Source organism: Aristolochia californica, unplaced genomic scaffold (genome assembly GCF_029961685.1).
Source record: "Aristolochia californica isolate CCGP_79_NKW_82.1479 unplaced genomic scaffold, dmAriCali1.0.hap1 SCAF_10, whole genome shotgun sequence".
NCBI classification, from domain to species: Eukaryota; Viridiplantae; Streptophyta; class Magnoliopsida; order Piperales; family Aristolochiaceae; genus Aristolochia; species Aristolochia californica.
The window spans coordinates 2,366,097-2,386,236 of NW_027181771.1; the positions used below are offsets into that span (position 1 = coordinate 2,366,097).

At 37.0% G+C, this 20,140-nt stretch overlaps 3 protein-coding genes across 6 annotated transcripts; 2 read left to right on the top strand and 1 right to left on the bottom strand.

The window, feature by feature from the left end:
- The first annotated feature begins 1,394 nt into the window (after window positions 1-1,394).
- LOC137940246 (GCN5-related N-acetyltransferase 9) lies at window positions 1,395-6,193 on the top strand. The gene is made up of 6 exons (XM_068785196.1): window positions 1,395-1,648; window positions 1,779-1,850; window positions 3,709-3,796; window positions 5,224-5,356; window positions 5,435-5,473; window positions 5,813-6,193. The coding sequence occupies exons 1-6, from the start codon at window positions 1,474-1,476 to the stop codon at window positions 5,891-5,893; spliced, it is 588 nt and encodes a 195-aa protein (XP_068641297.1). The 5' UTR covers window positions 1,395-1,473; the 3' UTR covers window positions 5,894-6,193.
- Window positions 6,194-6,626: 433 nt separating this feature from the next.
- LOC137967159 (pirin-like protein) lies at window positions 6,627-8,423 on the bottom strand. The gene is made up of 6 exons (XM_068813627.1): window positions 8,237-8,423; window positions 8,075-8,124; window positions 7,934-7,972; window positions 7,781-7,809; window positions 7,388-7,554; window positions 6,627-7,305 (listed from the first exon to the last, which is right to left on the bottom strand). Exons 1-6 carry the CDS (start codon window positions 8,350-8,352, stop codon window positions 6,801-6,803), a joined length of 906 nt encoding a protein of 301 aa, XP_068669728.1. The 5' UTR covers window positions 8,353-8,423; the 3' UTR covers window positions 6,627-6,800.
- A 2,694-nt stretch (window positions 8,424-11,117) lies between these two features.
- Window positions 11,118-19,690, top strand: LOC137967142 (cysteine--tRNA ligase, chloroplastic/mitochondrial). 4 transcript variants are annotated; one of them, XR_011116500.1, is made up of 10 exons: window positions 11,118-11,509; window positions 13,421-13,484; window positions 16,449-16,610; window positions 17,543-17,713; window positions 17,810-18,091; window positions 18,205-18,330; window positions 18,425-18,628; window positions 18,727-18,828; window positions 18,896-19,253; window positions 19,421-19,690. XR_011116500.1 is itself a non-coding variant. In XM_068813606.1 (10 exons), exons 1-9 carry the CDS (start codon window positions 11,139-11,141, stop codon window positions 19,127-19,129), a joined length of 1,716 nt encoding a protein of 571 aa, XP_068669707.1. In that variant the 5' UTR covers window positions 11,118-11,138; the 3' UTR covers window positions 19,130-19,142; window positions 19,421-19,690. The 4 variants fall into 4 exon arrangements, 3 of the variants coding, with proteins under 3 accessions (XP_068669707.1, XP_068669698.1, XP_068669716.1); XM_068813606.1 differs by having other exon boundaries at window positions 18,896-19,142; XM_068813597.1 differs by having other exon boundaries at window positions 18,896-19,690.
- Window positions 19,691-20,140: the final 450 nt, after the last annotated feature.

A 20,140-nucleotide genomic window follows, 5' to 3' on the forward strand; every position in this document is an offset into this window, starting at 1 on the left:
ACATGGCGGACTACGTGTCGATCTATGTTTACTACACTAATTACGTGGTGACACATAAGCAATCAAAGCTTACATGTCGCTTTTGATTGCACACATAGGCATTTGAGCGGTCAAAGTTGGGTAGTTTTAGAAATATTTTGATGATGTCAGTGTTTTTGAAAATAATTTATTTCAAATGGGTATTTTAGGGAAATTTCCAATTTAGATTTGAGTGGAGAGATTTGAAGAAGGAAAAGAGAGAACATTAAGGTTAGAGTCTTGAGCTCATCCCACTTCTCCCCTACTTCTATTTATGAGTGTTGTTGAAGAGCAGTTATGGAAGAGTCTCATATGACTCTCATAACAAAAAGTCTTTAAGAGCTAGAATTATTATAGAAGAAGGTCTCGCAAAAGAGTTTCAGTTTAAAGATTTTTTTTGTTATATTAGTTTTTTAATTATTCTTGGTTGTTTAATTTTTCTATGCCTTATCTTTAAGTATTAGACTTTGGGTATAAATGGGACATGGGTAATTTATTTATAATCTGATTTTACTTATTTCCTCTATTATAAACAGAGTCTCATTGTACTCAGTTATGAACAAATTAGTGAAGTTTTATCTTTTCCATAAATTCAACATGGTAATAGGTTTTGTAACTCATAGAGACGATGGAGCCTTATTCTGGTGAGATCTTAGTTTTTAGATTCTTTCTCTAGTCTTTGATTTGTGTCCTAACAACAATCACTACAACTATTTTTTATTAGTTGAATATGTAAACCTCCCAAAATACCATCATGTGAACTCCTTCACTTGTGGTTCTACCAATTATTTGCTATCCATGCTACTTCCCTTCAAGGGCATTTACTTGATTAGTAAAGTTTTGGACCTATAAATCTTGGCATGATGACAAGAAAATTGAAGATGTTGTTGTTGTTTGAAAACTCTTTAGGAACATGCATTAAACTCAACACTTAAATAGTTTTATTGGAGATCACTGCTACTATGTGTGAGCACTTTTTGTAGATCTTGGGGCGGATCGTCAGAGAAGCAACGAGAAAAAAGAAGAAGAAGACTACAAGCATCCTCTCAATGCATGAAGATCAGTGAAAGAGAGACTAGAACTTGAGAGGGTTGCATGGAGAATATTTTGTCTAGTGTGTTTTGAGGGCAATGAAGATAGTCAAAGCTGGTGAATGTGATAAAAAAAATGGGCATGTGAGAAAAGGAAAGAAAATGAAATAGCTATAAAATTTCTATAAAATAACTTTAAAGTTATATAAACCCATAAAAATGTTAACATAAATTAAATTATGTAATTCGATATTTAACTTATAAAAAATAGGCAATAGCTTAGGGCACATAAAAGTACAATTATAGGTTCCAAATTAACACGAGCGAGACGGGTACTCTGAAGACTGAATCGGCTCAGCCTGCGCTTCTCTTTACTGGTCTCTGGAGGCCTGAGGTTTGGCGAGGGTAGAATCATCGAGGAAATATGAGAGCGACTTTGGTGGGGAAGAAGGTGATATTGGTTCCTTACATGAAGGAGCACGTTCCGCAGTACCACCAGTGGATGCAGGATCTCAGCCTCCTGCAGGCCACTGGATCGGAACCTCTCACTCTCCAAGAAGAATACGACGTTCAGCTCTCTTGGAATCAGGACTCACAAAGTAAATCCTCCTTATCTCTTTTCTTCTTCATTAAATCGATATTGGTTTGCTATATCCTTGGTTTTTTTAAGAACGAAGAAAAACAAAAAACATTACTCTTTTAATGATTGGCTATGTATATGTACGGCAGAGCAGACGTTCATTGTGCTGGATAAGGATTTGATTGTTGGAGAGTTCGTTGATGGGAGTGCTCATACGGAAGGTTAGCCTTTTCTTTTGGGAAGTGTTATGAAATTTTCATGTGTTTGGAGATTAAGATTGCCAATTTTATGAGATTAACTTGCTGTGTTTGGTTTTGATTTTATGGATATCGTATTAATGGTTGAATTGTTTCTGAATTTGGGGTTCCTCTGCATGGTTTTGATTTTATGGATATCATATTAATGGTTGAACTGTTTCTGAATTTTGGGTTCCTCTGTATCTTAGAGCGAGTTATGAAATACTTTTTATTCTGGAAATCCTTGCCGTGTTCTTGAAGAACATATAGTTCAAGTTTATCAGGTCTGTGGCAAATCCCAATGCTACAGAGCTGATTTTAGGAACATCAGCCATGCTCCTGAACCACACCTATTTAGCTTCTATAAAGACATCTGGCTCTTGAAAGAATCAAATTTTGGTTCACACGTCAAGCATGTCTGTAAACTAAATCAGATCAAACTGGGAGGTTCTACTTGAGCTTCATAATTGGTTGGTACTTCAAAAAGCAATTTTTTTTTCATTATTTGTTGGTTTTAGTTGGATTCTTTGACTGAAGAATAATGTCCTACTTAAAACTACAGGGAGTGTAATTTTGTGATTGTTTTGTTTGATTTGAGAGCAATCTTTGTATCAAGAAAAAAAAAGAAGAATAGAAGAAGAAACAATCTTTTATATAACATAGTTGATATGAGCACGCCATTTTGTAGCCTCATGTAGATGCCGGTAAGGAACACTTTGCTGATTGGCCTTTACATTTCCTGTAAGGGTTAATGAGGTGATAATTCCAATACCCAAGACACTTTATCATTTGCTTCAATCAATCAATACTGAGAATCTTGTAGTAGTAGGTATAGACAGTAAAATCAAATGGCTTTTTTTTAATTGTTTTCTTTAAAATTTTTATTTCCCCTCTTCTCATCCATCTTTATATGGGTTACTCGAAGTCAATGACTTTCTTCTAACCATTCTAGTCAACTAATCAACTATGTTACGTCTGATAGTTGCAACGATTTCTTCATGTATTTTATTTCTGTTTTACGGATTTTAATGATTTCTTTGTGCTAGTGCCTGAAAGCTTCCAATGCAAAACATGCTGCCCTAATTGTAACTTATATAGAAGGTTTCTGTATGGTCTCTTCATTAACAAAACATGTTTTAGCAAACTCATAATTAACTGTATGGTTCCTACTCCTCTATCACAATGCACTACAGGGAGAATGTAACAAAGGCTATTCATGTGCACCAGAAAATTTCAGAACATCTCCCTCAACTTTGTGATATATCGTAGCACATTCAAATTATCTCTGGATAATTCTATTTGATGTTCACTTGAAGCCTTCCTCCTTATTAGCGGTAGCTCCTTTTCGGACAAGTCACAGTGAGATCGTCTGGCTCTCTGCAGTGTTGACATCCTTGACTATCACAGATGTTTAATACTTCTCCCTTGGGAAGTTGACTTTTGATATGCTTCCATTAGTAAATATGCCTTAAGATATTTTTTTTGGAGTATTGGTGAAGGAATCCTATGAACTATAGTCGAATAGGCAACAATACAACATACCCTCTAAACTCAAACTATATCACTGAGCGATTACCACTCTTTGCATAAAGCTCTGATTGAGTTAGATGCTGTTGTATATTATCCGATTCAGATAGATATCAGATTTGAGCATAAGCATACGAGAGACTATTATTTCCTTTTCAGTTATTAAGAAATCATGCTTATTCCTTCGCTTCTGGACTTTTTTTTAAATGTATTTGTGCTTTTCCGTTTAATTGTTTTGGATTTTACATGTATTATGTGGTTAATCAATTGATGATGCTTTCATTTATTTAAAAGATTAGCGGCATTCTTCATGCAGCTATGGTTGGCGATGTGAACATTTACATGAACGACCTTGATGATTTGCACCTGGCAGAGATTGAAATAATGATAGCTGAACCAAAAAGGTACTAATGGAACTGTCCATTGCACATTTATTGCTATCAAATTGTTGATGAATCTTTGGGCCCTCTTACTTTTTGTTAATTTTGTTCTTTGCGACCTGAGACTTACCTGGATTATTACTATTCACCTAGATCTTATAGAAACCCTATTTGGATTGAAATTTAGGAAACCGTCCTAGTGCTTATAACCTAAAATCTAATGAATTCGGGAATGGAGAGGAGAAATAGTAGCTTTCTTTCAGATTTCGTAGCTGAGATGAGAGAAAGTTAACGACTGAGGTATTAAACCCTGCGGCCTTCCATTCACTTGTAAAATGACATTCACTTTAGTACCCTTTCTATTACTTCGCTGCCCCCTCTCACTTAATAGTTAGTGCGTTATTAACTGAGAGCGGAACGAGAAATCAAGCAAATGAATAATCCTAATTGCTGAAATTAAATGACTAAATTACAATTTCTGAATGATATGAATCTCTTGCACTTATATGCCAAATAGGAAGGGTAAATTTACTTTAATACTCCTTACTTGGGTGGCATCACATTGTAATCTGTTATGTAGCTTGTTGAAGGAAACTTTTGAAAAAAATTCAGTTAGTTTTTTTTCATTGTTTATCTAGGAAGAGGCCTGTGGGACATCTATTCCATTTAGTATCATAATATGTCTCCTTCTACTGATTTGAGTGCTTGATGATGGGAAACTGGACAAAATGGGGACATATTTATCCTTGATTAAGCACCTAGTTTGGAATCAGCATTTTCTCGTGATATCTGTGTGCTTCAATCCTGTTGGTGAAAATTAATATGCCAAAGGATCACAAAACATGTCTTATCCAGGACTTCCAACTAATTATTGCAATATGTAGCTAGTTTTCTATTTATTTATTTATTTGAATGTTGAAGACACATGCATAACCCCCTTAACCCTCGGTGAGACTGGAACCCAAGATCTCACACTAGAAACTCCCCTATGTGATCATAGGATCAAAGACCCTAAATATAGTTAAACACACGTGTACCTTGTTGAAAAAGGTGGGAGAAAGGGTTGTAGCGGGATCCAATATTAATACATGGGACATATTATAATTAGGAGAAATCTTCTAAAAATTTCATACAAATAGCTACTGAAATTCAATTTTGCCAAAGGAACCTCAAAACTGGTCAAAACCCAAAAATTCAACTTAGAGATGGTATAGATTAAAAAGAATCCATGAAAAATATCTGCTATGTTGTTCCATCACACAAGAGAAAAATTCTACATGTGCCTATCATCCCAGATCTAGTTTTTTGTTCATTAAGTAATTGTTCGGAAGGTGGAAAATTTGTCCAAGTTTTTTTCCTTAATCTTATCAATATGCTCTTCATTACATGGTTATTCTGTGTGAAATTGAAATTTTATGTGGTTGCTAATGGTTGTGTCCTTCTTAGCATAGCCGGAGCAAAGGACTGGGGAAGGAATCAGTTATGATGATGATGGCTTTTGCAGTCGAGAATTTCTGCATCCAAACCTTCCGTGCTAAAATTGGAGAGTCAAATGCTGCATCATTAAATCTATTCAGAAAAATGGTATCTCTCTCTCTCTCTCTCTCTCTCTCTCTCTTCTCTCTCACTCTCTCACTCATCATGCTTGTGGTATGTACTCAGGGATTTGAAGACATTACTCATAGTGAAATCTTCAAAGAGGTGAGGAATTGCGGCCCTTCATTCTGCTTATTTTTCTTTCTTGCTCATTTCTTCTTTTTAAGATGCAGATGTTTTTGAGAACCGGTTGTGTGAGAGACTTTCTTTCTGTGTATTGTTTTTGTCCTATTCTTGTTGCCAGCTGACATGTTCATTGCGGGAAACATATATTACTTCCTAACTATTATCAAGTAATGAAAAGTAATTTTGCTAAATTTGAATTAAAGAGACTGAAATTAGACTACTGTTTGTAGAAGCCAGATTAGCTTGTGTTAGTTCCATTTTCTATTCATTTTGACTGTCATTTTCATATTCGTGTTTTTCGTTTTTCTGTTTTGATAGGTAACCCTGGAACTATCAGTTCATAATCCGAAGTGCAAGGAGTTGCTTACCTCAGTTGCTGGCTTGTCTGTGCATTTATAACCTTTTCTGAGGTGAAATATAGTAGAGTTCCTCGTAGAAAGTAATTATTCCCACCCAACCAGCTGTTATTACTCATGTGAGTAGCCAGATAGTATTTTATAAATTTCTTGGCCCTCATTTGATCATGTAGTGACTGGTTTTTCCCTGGCGGAGGTTACTAGATGAATCTGGTTTCCTGGTGGTACTTTCAAATGCAACTGTAGATGCCTTGATGATTAAAGAAGATAAGACTAAAACCCCTTCCAGTGGAATATGTAAAGATCCAAACTTGATGCAAGAAAGAGCCTCACATTGCCAGCATGTTTTGTCTTCTTGTTTTATGAGGTCCGTTGCAGATCGAGTTCTGCACTAAATGCTGGAAGCAGGTGGTTTCTGGGCTGAAATTTCTGCTTGTAGTTCTACCCAATTTACCAGTACTGTCCACTTTGGAGCGTAATTTGAGCTTCGTCAATTTCATCCAGATGATTTAAACAGTAAAGCAATACAGCTGTGTATGCAAGAGAAGCATATGAATATCGATAAATCAGACAGGTTGCATTGAGCTGATAAACAATAAGCTTAGTCTCGTGAAGGCGCTTTGGACTCTGGAGTATAAAGATTACTCTGCATCTCTCTGCCAAGTCGAACGCTTAAACACCCAATTTCTCTTTTTGCCAAATTAGCATTCTTGGTTGATGAATGGATCATTTTTTTGCCCGTCTCCGACCCGCGAGGTGAAATCAGAAACCTGAACAACGATGAGCATCAATATTTGTATTTCAATAGAATGTGTACAACTGCTAGTACTATTTGTAGCAAACCCTTCCCCAACATCAAACTTTGACTACATAATGAAGTTAGAAATAACAAAAATTATTGTGACCCTAACATACACGAAACATTTGTTGTTGCAGAGCAAGAAAAGAATCTAAAACTTAAGATCAGCCATGGCCTGTGATCTCCAATGTTTGGCCTTCTCAAACCCATTCATGCAACAGTCGTAGTCTTCAATCGTCTGGTCGATCTCTTCCTGTGTGTTCATCACAAATGGCCCGAATTGAACAACCGGCTCGTTCAGAGGCTCCCCACCTACGAGTATGAACCTCAGAGGCTTGGAAGAGTTGTTCCATGCATCAAGCCTGTAACCGGGGCCCAGCACAAGAAGGTGATGAGCGGTGGCCGCCGCAGCTCTCTGGCTTCCGAAAACGCCTTCCCCTTCCAGAACGTAGACGAATGCGTTCCATGTCGGCGAGATTGGCTGCTGGAGATGCGCTCCCGGTTTCAGAGTGAAGTCTAGATACATGGTCGGGGTTCTTGTATACACCGGCGACTGCGAACCCATGGCTTCCCCGGCGATAATCCTGACCTCGACTCCGTCTTTCGCAACTCTGGCAACGTCTTTGCTCTGGAGTTCTTGGTACTTGGGATCAATCCTGCAGTTTTTTTTCCGTTAAAATGCAAGAGACTCATGAGTTAAGATTTTGTTAATAAAACTTGGTTTGTGGAACATCTTACATTTTGTTTTTGGACGAGAGGTTAATCCATAGTTGGAGACCCTTTTGAGTTCCTTGGCTGGCGGGCATTTCGGAGTGCACGATGCCTTTTCCGGCAGTCATCCATTGCAGGTCGCCGGCTTTGATGGTGCCTTTGTGTCCCTCGAAGTCTTCGTGGGTTACAGCTCCCTGATGATTACATCAACCCACAAAGAGTAATCGTGAGGATTAAGAACTGATCATTAGCCGATTGTTAATTGTCAACTTTTTGTTTCCAGTGGAAAGAAAAGAAAAAACCGCAGCTTGTCTGCAGTCAGGCCAACAGTTATCTACTTTAATCATCTCGGTTTGGAACGGAATTTCAAAAGAAACGAACGAAATTGGTTGACGCCATGAATATTCATCGAGGACTGACCTGTAACATGTATGTAACAGTCTCAAAGCCTGTAACGGAAAAACAGAGAAAGAACTTGAGTACCTGAACCAAGTAAATTCTCAAACGGAAAAGATAATGACAAAGAGATTGGACAAATAACTGGAGAATTTCTTTGAAGTATCAAACACCTACCTCTGTGCGGATGATCTAGGAATCCGGCGGGAGATGTAACTGTAAAATTCAAACCATTTATACAAGAAAACATCAAATACAATCCAAGGAGAACTTTTTCAATTCGACGCCAAACTTCTGTACGAATTAAAGAAAGCCCACCTGAGAATTCATCAAGAAGAAGGAACGGATCGAAATACTTCAAATCTAGCCTGAGAAGGAAACACCCATTAAGATTTCAGACACAGAATCTCGCTAACAGAAAAAAAAAAAAAAACAGAGTCGAGAAAACAATGTTTGGTTCATTTCCGAAGCTCTCATCACCTTCCAATGGTTCTCCTAACAATGGCTCCATCTCCTTCATGCTGTGGCCTGGCCAGAAACTTCCTGACCACGAAACGTGGATTCGAACCAACACTGTCGCTCTCTCTCTGAGACATTACGGCACAACCAGAAGAACGAAGAAGACGATGAAAAAGCTTTAGTTCTCCGTTGTTTTCTCCTTTTTTTCTTTTCTGCGCTTCGATGGTATGAGATTGGCAACCACTTCGTTATTTATAAAGAACGAATTGAAGATTCTCAAACTGATTTTCCAATCTCGAGTGAATCGAATTGAATACATGTGGTCAACTACAAGCCATCGGTCGTCCTCCCCGCAACCTGAACCCGCGGGCATTTCTCAATGATGACGCTCTGCTGATACCTCGCAGACGTCAATTTTCGCACTTCCAAATCTTAATCAAATCTAAATGAAATTTAAATATCTAATCTGGAGACGTGGCGATACTGAACCTCAACGGTTCTTTGTGGGTCCAGAGTGATCCGGAGGGCAAGTTGCGACGTGTGGTTCAGATTATTCTCGTAAGTGGACCGAGAAGTGGACCCGGTTGTAATATTGAGTTTCTCGAACATGGGGGTGAGTATGTCAGGATGACGAGAGAGTGAGCGAGAGGCGGTTTGGTCAGACTTTGCAAATTGCATGGCCAAGGTCTTTTTCCTTAATGGGGAATAAAGGAGACATGCCCATGTCACGCTCGATATGGTAAATTACCACCGAACAAGATGTCTAAATTCTACTATATAAAATTATTTTTTTAAGTTTAGATTAATACTAAAAACTATTTAGTGCAAAATATATGAAACAACTATCTCAGTCGTCCGATCGTGATCAACAGCTATATCAGCTGTCTGATAAATGGTTATCTCAGTCGTCCGATCAACAACCATCTCAATCTTCTGATAAGACGACTGAGATAATTGTTTTGCATGTTTTGCACCAAATGACTTTTTGTATTGGATCAACCGTTTGATCATGATCAGACGGTTGAGATAGTTGTTTCGCAGCAAATGGTTTTAGAGAAAATAAGAGGAAGGATAGGTTAATGAACTTAGTCCAAACCCTCCCCTTACACTCTATTTATAAGGGATGAATATACCAATATTACAATTATACCCTGCACCCTAGTAAAAATGAAGAAGAGACAAAAAATATAAACTAATTATATCAATGACATAACATATTCATATCTTCTAACACTCTCCCTCAAGCTAGGAGGTAATGACAGTAATTCTAGTTTGAAACAAATAACATAGATGTAGTAAGAATTTATTCTAACATGGTGTCCCAAGGATAAATACAAAACTGGGTACAAACTCTCATAGGGTAGAAACAAGTGTTGAAATATAAGTCGAAAACTAACATCAAATGATTTCGAACAAATATAGTGATAATAATCGCTAAAGTGGATAATGCATGTCATTCACAAGACGACGATAAAAAACCAAAGGTTCCAATAAAAAAGTCTCAATGGACTTAAAAACACCTATATATAAAAATGACCAACCATAATAGCGCACCAAAAAAGTTTGGCCAAAGGGAGTAAACAAAAGCCAAATAAAGGATGGTAGGAAAAAGACTATCAAATAATAAAAGGATAATGGGGAATCAATAGGAAGATAAGATGAAGTTGGGGTCAACATATACTTTATTTTTCAAAGTAATTCAAAATTTTCATTATATGAACAAGGCAAGCAACCGAGGAGTTTTCTTCAATAATAATGTCTCAATCACATGAGATAATTTGTAATAAGTCCATCATTGAATAAGGAATATGTGTACCAAATAATAAGCCAAAACCGAGTAATAAATTGCCAATAAGTTTAACCAAGTATTATTAATCTTCTAAAAAAGAATAACTAAATTGAATGTTGCTGGTTCCTAGAGCAGTTGCAAGGTCTTCTCGAAAGCAAAGAAGAATGAATAAAATAGTAATAAATATTGCTTCCATGCCTACTGTATTAGTGATTAATTCAAATACCAAATCAAGAGCTAGCCATATTAAACTAACTAATTAGCAACCAATGACATAAGTGTCATGTTTCTAAATATAGTCCACACTTAGAGATGTAATTACAGAATGAAACCGATTCTACATGGCAAGATAAAAACCAAAGGCAAAGCTTGAGGCTAAACCAGTTATAACTTCTAAGTATTTAACTGAGTAATAGGTTGTGCTCACTTCATAAGGGGACAAGTACACCAAGTGCTGTTCCAACATACTGTTAATATGCTGCAAGGATTTCTCATAACTAGAGAAGAAACACATGTTTTGAATATGATCATTGATCAGAATCTCCTGACATAGATACTTCTGTTATTTGCAATATTAAATCAAATAACTACTTTTTTTGGAAGTTCCCATAATTCATAATAGGAACACTTCTTCTCTATGACAAATAAATCAAGGAAATTTACTTTCATAACGATCTTCTAAATATTCTAAATTTATTTGTCATAATGATCTTCTAAATATTCGTCCAAGTATAACTTATCTTAATCAAATATAATTCTTTTGAGATAAATAATCTGATATATTTTGGACATAGTAATCTGGTCGAACTGAGTACTCTTTATTCTTTGGCCAATACGACGATTGGCTGTTTCGATTTCGATATCTCCATATAAAAAAATAAGACAAGAATTGGTTGAATAGGTAAGAAAATAGATATATATCTTTTTTTTTAATATATATTTTTCATATAAAGTTTCGTTATTGATGACATAAATCAGCTTGAAAGTATCATTATATATAATTTAACATTAAATGTTATTTGAAAATATTTTACGAGTCTCTCTTCACTTGATTGTTGTTTGTAAGGGATAGATTCAGTGAAGGGCTGCAACTAATCTGCGTAACCATCCATATCCGACGAGAGGTTGGGAGCCATGGGGACTCTGCTGCGGGTGGCGTTGTTCCCGCCCCATTTCCATGGTGTCGCTGCGGCAATAAGACAGAAAATTCGACTCCCAAGTCTGCGTTCGGGGACAACAAAACGCTTCCGAATAAGTTCTTTTTCCTCAAATTCCTCTCACTCAGGCACAACTCTGTCGCTTAATAATACCAGCGACACAAACGGGAAGTCAGTTCAATCTTCGAAGTGCGAATTGCAGCTTTTCAACACCATGAGTAAACAAAAGGAGGTCTTTAGGCCCAAAAGCCCCGGAAAAGTGGGAATGTACGTCTGTGGGATTACCGCGTACGACCTCAGCCATATCGGCCACGCCCGTGTGTACGTGGCTTTTGATGTTCTCTACAGGTAGGTTGTTCACATTCTGGGGATTTTATGTTTTTGATTCAAAACCCGGATATTCTGTTTGCAACTGTGACATGGGTGGTGGTTTATCGCGCTATGTGCTTTTCCCTGATGACTATAGAAAGAGCTATGAAGGATAAGCTCTTGAATTTTTAAGGAACTGATTTCTGTCTTATGATAGATTTCCGTCTTAAAGGACAGTGGGATTTACGTTAATCCATCAAGCAATGAAAACGAATACAATCATTATTTCCTGCATAATATAGAATTTTTTGAAAATTAAAAAAACGGAACTTTTAGAAACGAAGATAAAAGAAAACTAGGGGACAAGGCCATAACCAATCTACTTTGTGGTTGGAAGAGTGATTTCTTAAGAGGATTGCTTCTCTCGTGTATTCTTAATCCATTGTCATGTGGGAAAATCTGGTTGATGACCTTTTAAATTTTCATGTATGCACGTGAACTTCAAAGCAGGTTAAGCTACTTCGGTCTCATAGGCTGTTAAGACTTGCAAGAGGCCAGTCCATCTTCATCCAGTGCTCATGAAGCCTACATGGTCAGCCTTTAGGTTGGAACTCCTCTTAAGATGATGAAGAATCTTAAGAGGTTTCAGATCTGTTACCGAGCTAAGAGGGTAATATGTTGGAGAAGAAAAGCCAGTTTTGAGCCTTAATTCTCCTGGATGGTACTCGGTTGCTTCTTTCTATGGCTTTTTAATGGGTGACAGTACTGAAAATTTTCTATTTGGATCCCCAAAAAAGTACTCCACTTTATATGGTGGGCAGCGCACATAAGTTCTTATCTGTGATGGACTATGCAAAAGAGGTCACAGGTCATCAACACACTCTACGAGGTCTGCAGGGTAGTTGAGGAGTTAACCAACCATATTATCCCCCAACGCTTTAACACGTTGGCATTCTATTTTCAGCAAATTTGGGGTCAGTTTAGGTTGGTTCAGTTCCGCACTCCTTTGTACATTTTCACTCTTGACATCTACCTAAGACAGGTTGGTTCCTGTGGAGGTTGGTATTCTTACCGGATCTGTGGGTTAAGGGTACTTTCAGTGGATCTGGTAGCACCCTAGGATGCATTGTCGGGGACATTCTCTATTGCATAGTACTATTCAAAAGCCTTCTTCCTTGTAGGAAGCTTATTGCTTCCTATTCAAAAGCTTTCTTCCTCTTAGGATGCTTATTGCTTCCCATTCAAAAGGCTTCTTCCTCTTAGTACTATAATCCATTAGAAGCTTATTACTAATTTTTGAGCTCATTTCATTCCTAACATTTCTCCTTTTGCTCTACTTTCTCTAGGCTAGTTAAAATTAAATTTTGATGGTAGTGTGTTTTGATATTCTTGCACTCGGGGCATTGGATGCTTAATCATGATTATCAGGGAACATTATCCTTCTTGCTTGGAGGAAGTCATCGAACTCTGACTTCTTAGCAAAAGGAGTCTCTCGAAGCCAGATTTTGGTGAGCAATTGTCTCCCCCTTTACCTGAGGCTTGCGTAGATCACTCCATTCCTGTTTTTTTGGGCTGGGACTCCTTTCGTTATTCTTTATTTATTTTTAGAAATCTATAAAATTTGGCATTTCCATTTTTAAAGTACCCTTTTATTAATGGACTGCTGATAATTATTGTCTTTCTGGACCCAAAAGCAGTAGTTTCATATTCATAGAATGTATTACTTGGACATATTACAATGTGATAGTTGTCTAGCAGTATCATATTTCATTATTGTGTTATTCACTGTTCATAAACTTATTTTAATTTTTCCTCTTGAAGGTTCTTTTTTCTTTCTCTTTTCAAATGTAAATTTATGAGTACATACTAAAAAATGAATGAACTCTCACTGCTTCCAGATTTATTTTTTGTTTAGACTAATATTATTGTCAATTTCTGTTAATTAGGCAGATATTTAAAGTATTTGGATTATGAAGTCTTCTATGTACGCAACTTCACTGACGTTGATGACAAGGTGAGTGCATTGGTAGCTGCTCATTTGAAAATCCTTTTTATCTTTAAATGATCTGTTTTGATTGGGATTGGTGTTTTTCCTGATGTAATTTGAAATTGTGGAGGGAAAAAAAGAGAAAAGAAGTATTCATGTGTGTTGGTGATTTGTAGGTAACTTAAGCTAATAGGCAGTATAATTGCATGCTGGTGGTAATTCGCTGGGAAGTATTTGTGCATATCATTGTAGTTCGCTAGGAAGTCTATGTGTCTATATGAGTACTGCTTTAGTGTAAGATTCAAGTGAACAAGAGTTACTTGTAGAAGAGGGGCAGTTATCTCTTGGCAAGTAATAGGACAATGTACCTCATGCAAGTCACTGCAAAAAGTAATTAAATTGTTTGAAAAGTAAATGTGTAAAAACTTCCAAAAGTGAAATTGTAGTCATGTATCTAGCTAAAAATTTGATAAGATTGGAGTAAATGGTTAAAAAAGCCAGATAGCATTTTGTTTGAATGATGATTACACACTCACTTTTTTTTTTTTGATAAAGATGCAATTCATTAAAAAGGCAAAAAATTACAAAGAGATAGGGAGCAGATTCCTAACAACAAGATGTTGAAGAGATGCTCCTTATTTGGCAAGCACATCTGCTGCTGAATTTGCAGATCTCGGAGTGTGATTACACACTCACTCTACACTAAATGGCATTTCCTTGTATAAATCATTCCAAAACATTGCTGTGAGTTCGCAAATATCATAAGGATCATATAAATGGACCAGAAAAATAGTTATAGCTATTTAAAAGCAGGACAATTTAATTTTCAACTAAGTTGCAAAGATATGTTTTATTGAATGATGAGATTATATTGAAACAACATAATACAAGGTAGCCCAATGGCAAATTACAACAGCATTTTTTTTTGCTTTTTGAAAAAAGTTGATTTCATTAAGGTTGAAGGCAAAAACACAACAGTGGGGTAGGGGGGGGGGGGATCTGAACAACAAGAGATTGAAGATCAACCCCTTTCTTAGCCAGCTTACAACTGATTAACAAAGAAAAGAGGGGTTAGGGAACATGCACAGCGAGGTGATAGAGATCCACCTAGCTGGCCTGTCAACATAACTGTTTACTGGGTGGGAGTATTATACCAAGAGATATTAAGACTCCTCAAGATGTCTTGAACATCTCCTAAAATATACCAACATAATCACTGAGACTCACAGTTCTGCTTGTACCAAATAATAACTTAGTTAGAATAACCTTCAATTACAAGAGGCCCTGAAAGCTTCTCTAGAAATTATAAGACTGAAGAGGACTGTTATTAGCTCAGTGTTATTAAAATCAGGAAGGTTAAGAAGACCTAAATAAGTTATGACAATGCAACTTACTGTCTCTTCAAATATCCTCTATAACCAGCCAGACCTGGATTTCCCATAGAGCTACCACCAAAATTTAATTTAATAAAGCATGAAAGGGGGAGTCCAAGAAATAGATGGTGATCAAATTCAAGCTATATTGAAAGATTCCTTGTTGGTGACAGCACCAGAAAGTTTTTGTTTCCTCATTTGTGAACCACAAAGAAAGAATTAGAGTGAGTGAACTTTGGAATCACCCTAAAAATGGAGCTTCTGTTGTCCTTGACAAGTTCGTTGAGTCCTTTGTTTCCGAATATGCCATGGAATCATAACAATGCAAACCTTCCACATGATGATACCCAGCTTAGATGGAATTGATACTTTGTGAGATATGATATAAAAAAAATGCCAGCACCAACAATGTCAAATTTAGAGTTATGAGAAATGAGCAATGTAACAACTAGTGGTTTTGCTTTTCAAAAATAAAAACAACAAGTGGTCTATCTTCTCTTCACATCCATCACGAGCTTTCAGATTCTGTTGATATTTGACATCCTATGTCTCAAGAATCTTGTCTTTAGTTAAAATCTTGTTCCATGGTACATATCAAATGGAAAGTGAACTCTCGAGTGTCTTTTCAACTTTGCATATTCCATTTAATTGTGTCTTGGTGTTCCCTCCTTTAGGAGCTTGTGCTTTTCAAAAGGTATATATTTTTTGTCCTGTAGTAAATTGCAACCTAAGAAAATCCAGAAATTATGATACATTTTCTTGATTAAATCTCTTTATCATTGTTTTTGAAAAAAGAAAAAAAAGTTCAATTTAACTGTACTAGGGTTTGTAGGTTTGGAAAGATTGCTCAAACGTGATTTTGGACAGAAGCAATTGAAGCAATTATAATGACTTCATTTAGCAAAATTATACCAACATGTATCACATTGAAAGTCAGGGAGCAGATGTGAGGCATGCAATGATTACTAATTGCTCCTTTTGACTGTTAAGGGTAAATTCACTTGGGAAGAAACATTTACTGCTGGATTAGGAAATTTTTTGCTTTGGAATAAAGTAAATAGCCTGAAATTGAGCTCGAAATGGAAGAAGTTCATTATAACTCCTGAAGCCGTATTTCTCAATTGCACCTCATTTTTCTTCAGAACCAAGATCAATTTTGTGATTGACAGAAAAAGAGTTCCCTAGAAGAAAGTATGCAGAGCATGAGCATGCTAAATCTGCAGTGAAAACAAAACATGGTTCTGATGCCATGGGATCTCTGACAAAAACATCAACTTGCAGCCATGGAGTTAAGTAGGAAATGGAGTCTCAAGCTGCAACTATTAAGCTGAATCAGAAGCTGTCTGTTTGTGTTACAAAGATTGCAAGATGTCTTTCCAGTTACTTACAAGCAAAAATTACAGTCATTATAGATTATTAGATGAAAAAAAAAAGACAAACATCATTCTCCTCTCTCATGGGAAAAGATAAAAAAGCTCTAAGATCTGGCATAACTGTGTTAGTTAATTGCTTTTCATGGGTTGCTCGAAGTGTGGGTTAAATTTACGAAGATACATTACCAACATCTTGATACATGTATGACAGGAAACCTGAGATCTTCCCTTTTCGAATTATGTAGATAATTCAGAGAGCAAGTGCACTAGGAGAGGATCCGGTAAGGTTGAGCAGTCGGTACTGCAACGAATTCCTTTTGGACATGGATTATCTTAATTGCTTGTCTCCTTCTGTAGAGCCACGTGTTTCTGATCACATGCCACAGATAATTGTGATGATTGAGCAGGTATGCCTCTTTCTTTCTTGTTTCATGTCACCAGATACATTACAACTCATTATGTAGAGGTTTACTGTGCTATTTTTTATGATTGCTTGAGTCGACGTCATTTTATAAAATTCTACCATAGTTAGGTTCTACCACTTCAACTCAGGTGCTCTTCTTATTGGATCTTTTTCTTGCATCTGCTTTCATAGAGAAGGGGCATGAGAGTAAAGGGTGCTCTGTGTCTCAGCAGCCACGGAGATAGTCATAATTGCTGATGAGATTTTGTCCACCCAAGCTTGCTTTTCTTTGTCAACATGCTGTGACAAGTTTCTTAGCAAAGTTGATATTTTGTTTTGAGAATTTCATTGTTTATGGTGAATAATTTGTCATTTCTTTACATTGGGCTTTGTTATGATAAGCTTCATTAAGCATAAGTTAAAGAGTATGTAGAACTGGATTTACTTTTCGTTTGTACAGTTTGAGTTATATTCTTGCAAAATTGTTCTCTTGATTTGGGTTGAATTCACTCATTTATCATTGGATTTTACAGAACTTTTCTGTGTTATATAGTTTCAGCACTTACTGTATCCCTTGCAATCAGAGTCCTAGCAAAGAAAGTTCCCTGTCTAAAGGAAAATAGTCTTTGTTGTCTGTGCCAGCAATTTTCTTTTATTGATGATAGAGACAAATTGTCGGAGGTTTTTGAGTTATTCATTTAAGCATCTCTTTTTGTAATTTGTCCAACTTGCCTTGGTGCTGGTTGTGTCAGCAGCTGAAAAGTTTCTTGTGACAAGTGATAGAATCAGATCATCAAAGGTTATGGACTTTTTTTCATCTATTCATAATTTCTGAAACTTCTTATTGGGCCCAGTTTTGCTTATCCTGTTAGTCTGTCATTACTATGCCTTCCTCTTACTGAGAATATGATTTTTGTTGATCTTGTTTGTTGACAGATTCTTGCAAACAACTGTGCCTATAGAGTAGATGGTGATGTGTACTTTTCAGTAGAAACATTTCCTGCATATGGCTGCTTGTCAGGACGGAAATTGGAGGATAATCGAGCAGGTGAACGGGTTGCTGTGGACTCGAGGAAGCAAAATCCTGCTGATTTTGCTTTATGGAAAGTGAGTTATTTGATAAACATCTAGTAAGAGTTTTTTTGTGGCATCAGTTCATTATCTTGTTTTTGTAATAAAATATTTTATCTGCCATTGTTGCAGTCAGCAAAAGTGGGCGAACCATTTTGGGAGAGCCCATTTGGGCCAGGGAGGCCTGGATGGCATATTGAATGCAGTGCAATGAGTGCTGCTTATTTGGGTCATTCTTTTGATATACATGGTGGAGGGATGGATCTTGTGTTCCCCCACCATGAAAATGAGATTGCTCAAAGTTGTGCTGCCTGTAGTAATAGCCATATAGGCTATTGGGTGCATAATGGCTTTGTTACTGTGGACTCAGAGAAAATGTCAAAGTCTCTTGGTAACTTCTTCACCATACGGCAGGTTTGTGAATTTCAACCGGCATTTAATAAGAAAACTTGCCAAGGACCTGCTTCTGTTTCTATTGTTAAACTCTCAAAAAGTTATATGTATTTATTTATTTATTTTTGTCACAGGTTATAGAGCTGTATCATCCGCTGGCTCTTAGGCTTTTCTTGATGGGTACCCACTACCGGTCACCTGTTAATTACTCAGATTTACAGCTTGAAAGTGCTTCGGACCGACTTTATTATATCTATCAGGTATAAAATGCAAATCAGCTGCCTCTTATTGCAATTGGATGTTTTTCTGAAGCATTTGTAACACTTGCATATGGGCTTGTGTGTGTTAATGCAGACCCTCCATGATTGTGTTGAGCATTTGAGCCAACAATCTGATAAAATCCACAAGGACATAGTTCCTGAAGAAACTTTGGACTGCATTGGAAGATTCCGTTCTGATTTTGAGGTTTCAATGTCAGATGATTTGCATACTCCCGTTGTCTTGGCTGCTCTTTCAGAGCCACTGAAAACCATTAATGATCTCCTGCATACACGGAAGGTATTGTCACAACATGCCTTATCTTTCTGTTGTATTATGAGGTAAACAAAGATAACACAACTATCATGCATATCGTTGTTGTGGGGTAACGAATGCAGGGGAGAAAACAGGAATTGAGGATTGAATCTCTTGTGGCACTCGAGAAGGAAGTCAAGGCTATTCTCATTGTGCTGGGGTTAATGCCTTCAAGTTACTCCCAGGCATGTGAAATTGAAACTTGCTTAGTGTTTCTACTTTCTCTTTCCCTGCTTATCTGCTCTTTCACAGGTTTTGCTGGAGCTGAGGGAAAAGGCATTGAGGAGGGCTGGGCTGGCGGAAGATGAAGTGTTGCAGAAGATTGAGGAAAGGACTGCAGCAAGGAAGAATAAGGATTTTGAGAAGTCAGATGCAATCAGGGAAGGCTTGGCTTCAAAGGGGATTGCTCTCATGGATGGCCCTGATGGCACTGTTTGGAGACCAACAATGCCTCTTCCACAGCAAGAACATGTTAGCACCCAATGAAATGGGAGCAGAGGTTGGCATTCTACCAGAGTGATCCATCATCCATCTATAGTGGAAAGAAGTCTTGAGTTTTTCATGATAAGACTTTTATAAGAGAACACCTCTCCTTTCCCTTTCATATCAGGTGCTTGAAAAGCTCAAGAAAGCCAAATATGAACCATCTGTCAGCTTAAAATTTTGGTTTCCTGCATTTCTAGTTGAAAGAAAAGAAAAGAAAAGATGGCCCTGATAGCATATGAGAAAACAAACTAATTTGGTTTTCCCTTCTTCCTGCTTATTCAATTTCTGCAGCATCTAGACGGCTTCTTCCAGCAGAACCAGAGCAACCCTGGGCAACTCCTGAAAGAGTTATTTATTGAAAGTTTGCAGCACAATTTGTAAAGAAAGAAAGATAAAGTGATAAACCTTATCACAAATTGCAGCACAAGATGCAATAGAAAATAGAATCCACTTATGAGAGGTGAAATTTTAGATTCTATCGTTTAAACGAAGGAACGAGATGATCTACTTTCTTGGTGAACTTTTATCTTTATTTTATGTTTTAATGATCTCGTTGATTGTGATGTGAACTTGTTGGATTCATCTTGTGTTAGCTGCATCCAAGGGAAATCTCATAGACTTTAAATTAGAGTCAACAAAAGTGCCGGAAATCAGCTAAACCGATGCATCAGACCATGAACTGATCTTCTCCGTTTCTGATTGTCGTTTTTATATTATTTTTTCCCTTAACTAGTCCTATTATGTGTGATTCTATGCGTTTTAAAAACTAAATCTGATGTCAACTGAAATGGGATTAATTCTCCTCCCCCTTTAACTTTTCCGCGGAGGCATTCTCTACCACTATTTTTTTAATTAATTGATTCGTCCTCCATGACTGACTCTATTTGAAGAAACCAGTTGTTTTTTGGTTGTTTCAGCAATGCTGTACCTCCGTTTCTTTCTTTCTAGTGAGATCGATTTTTGGGTGTATTAAAGTTATATAATCTATGATCTTCATCTTACTAAACCTCT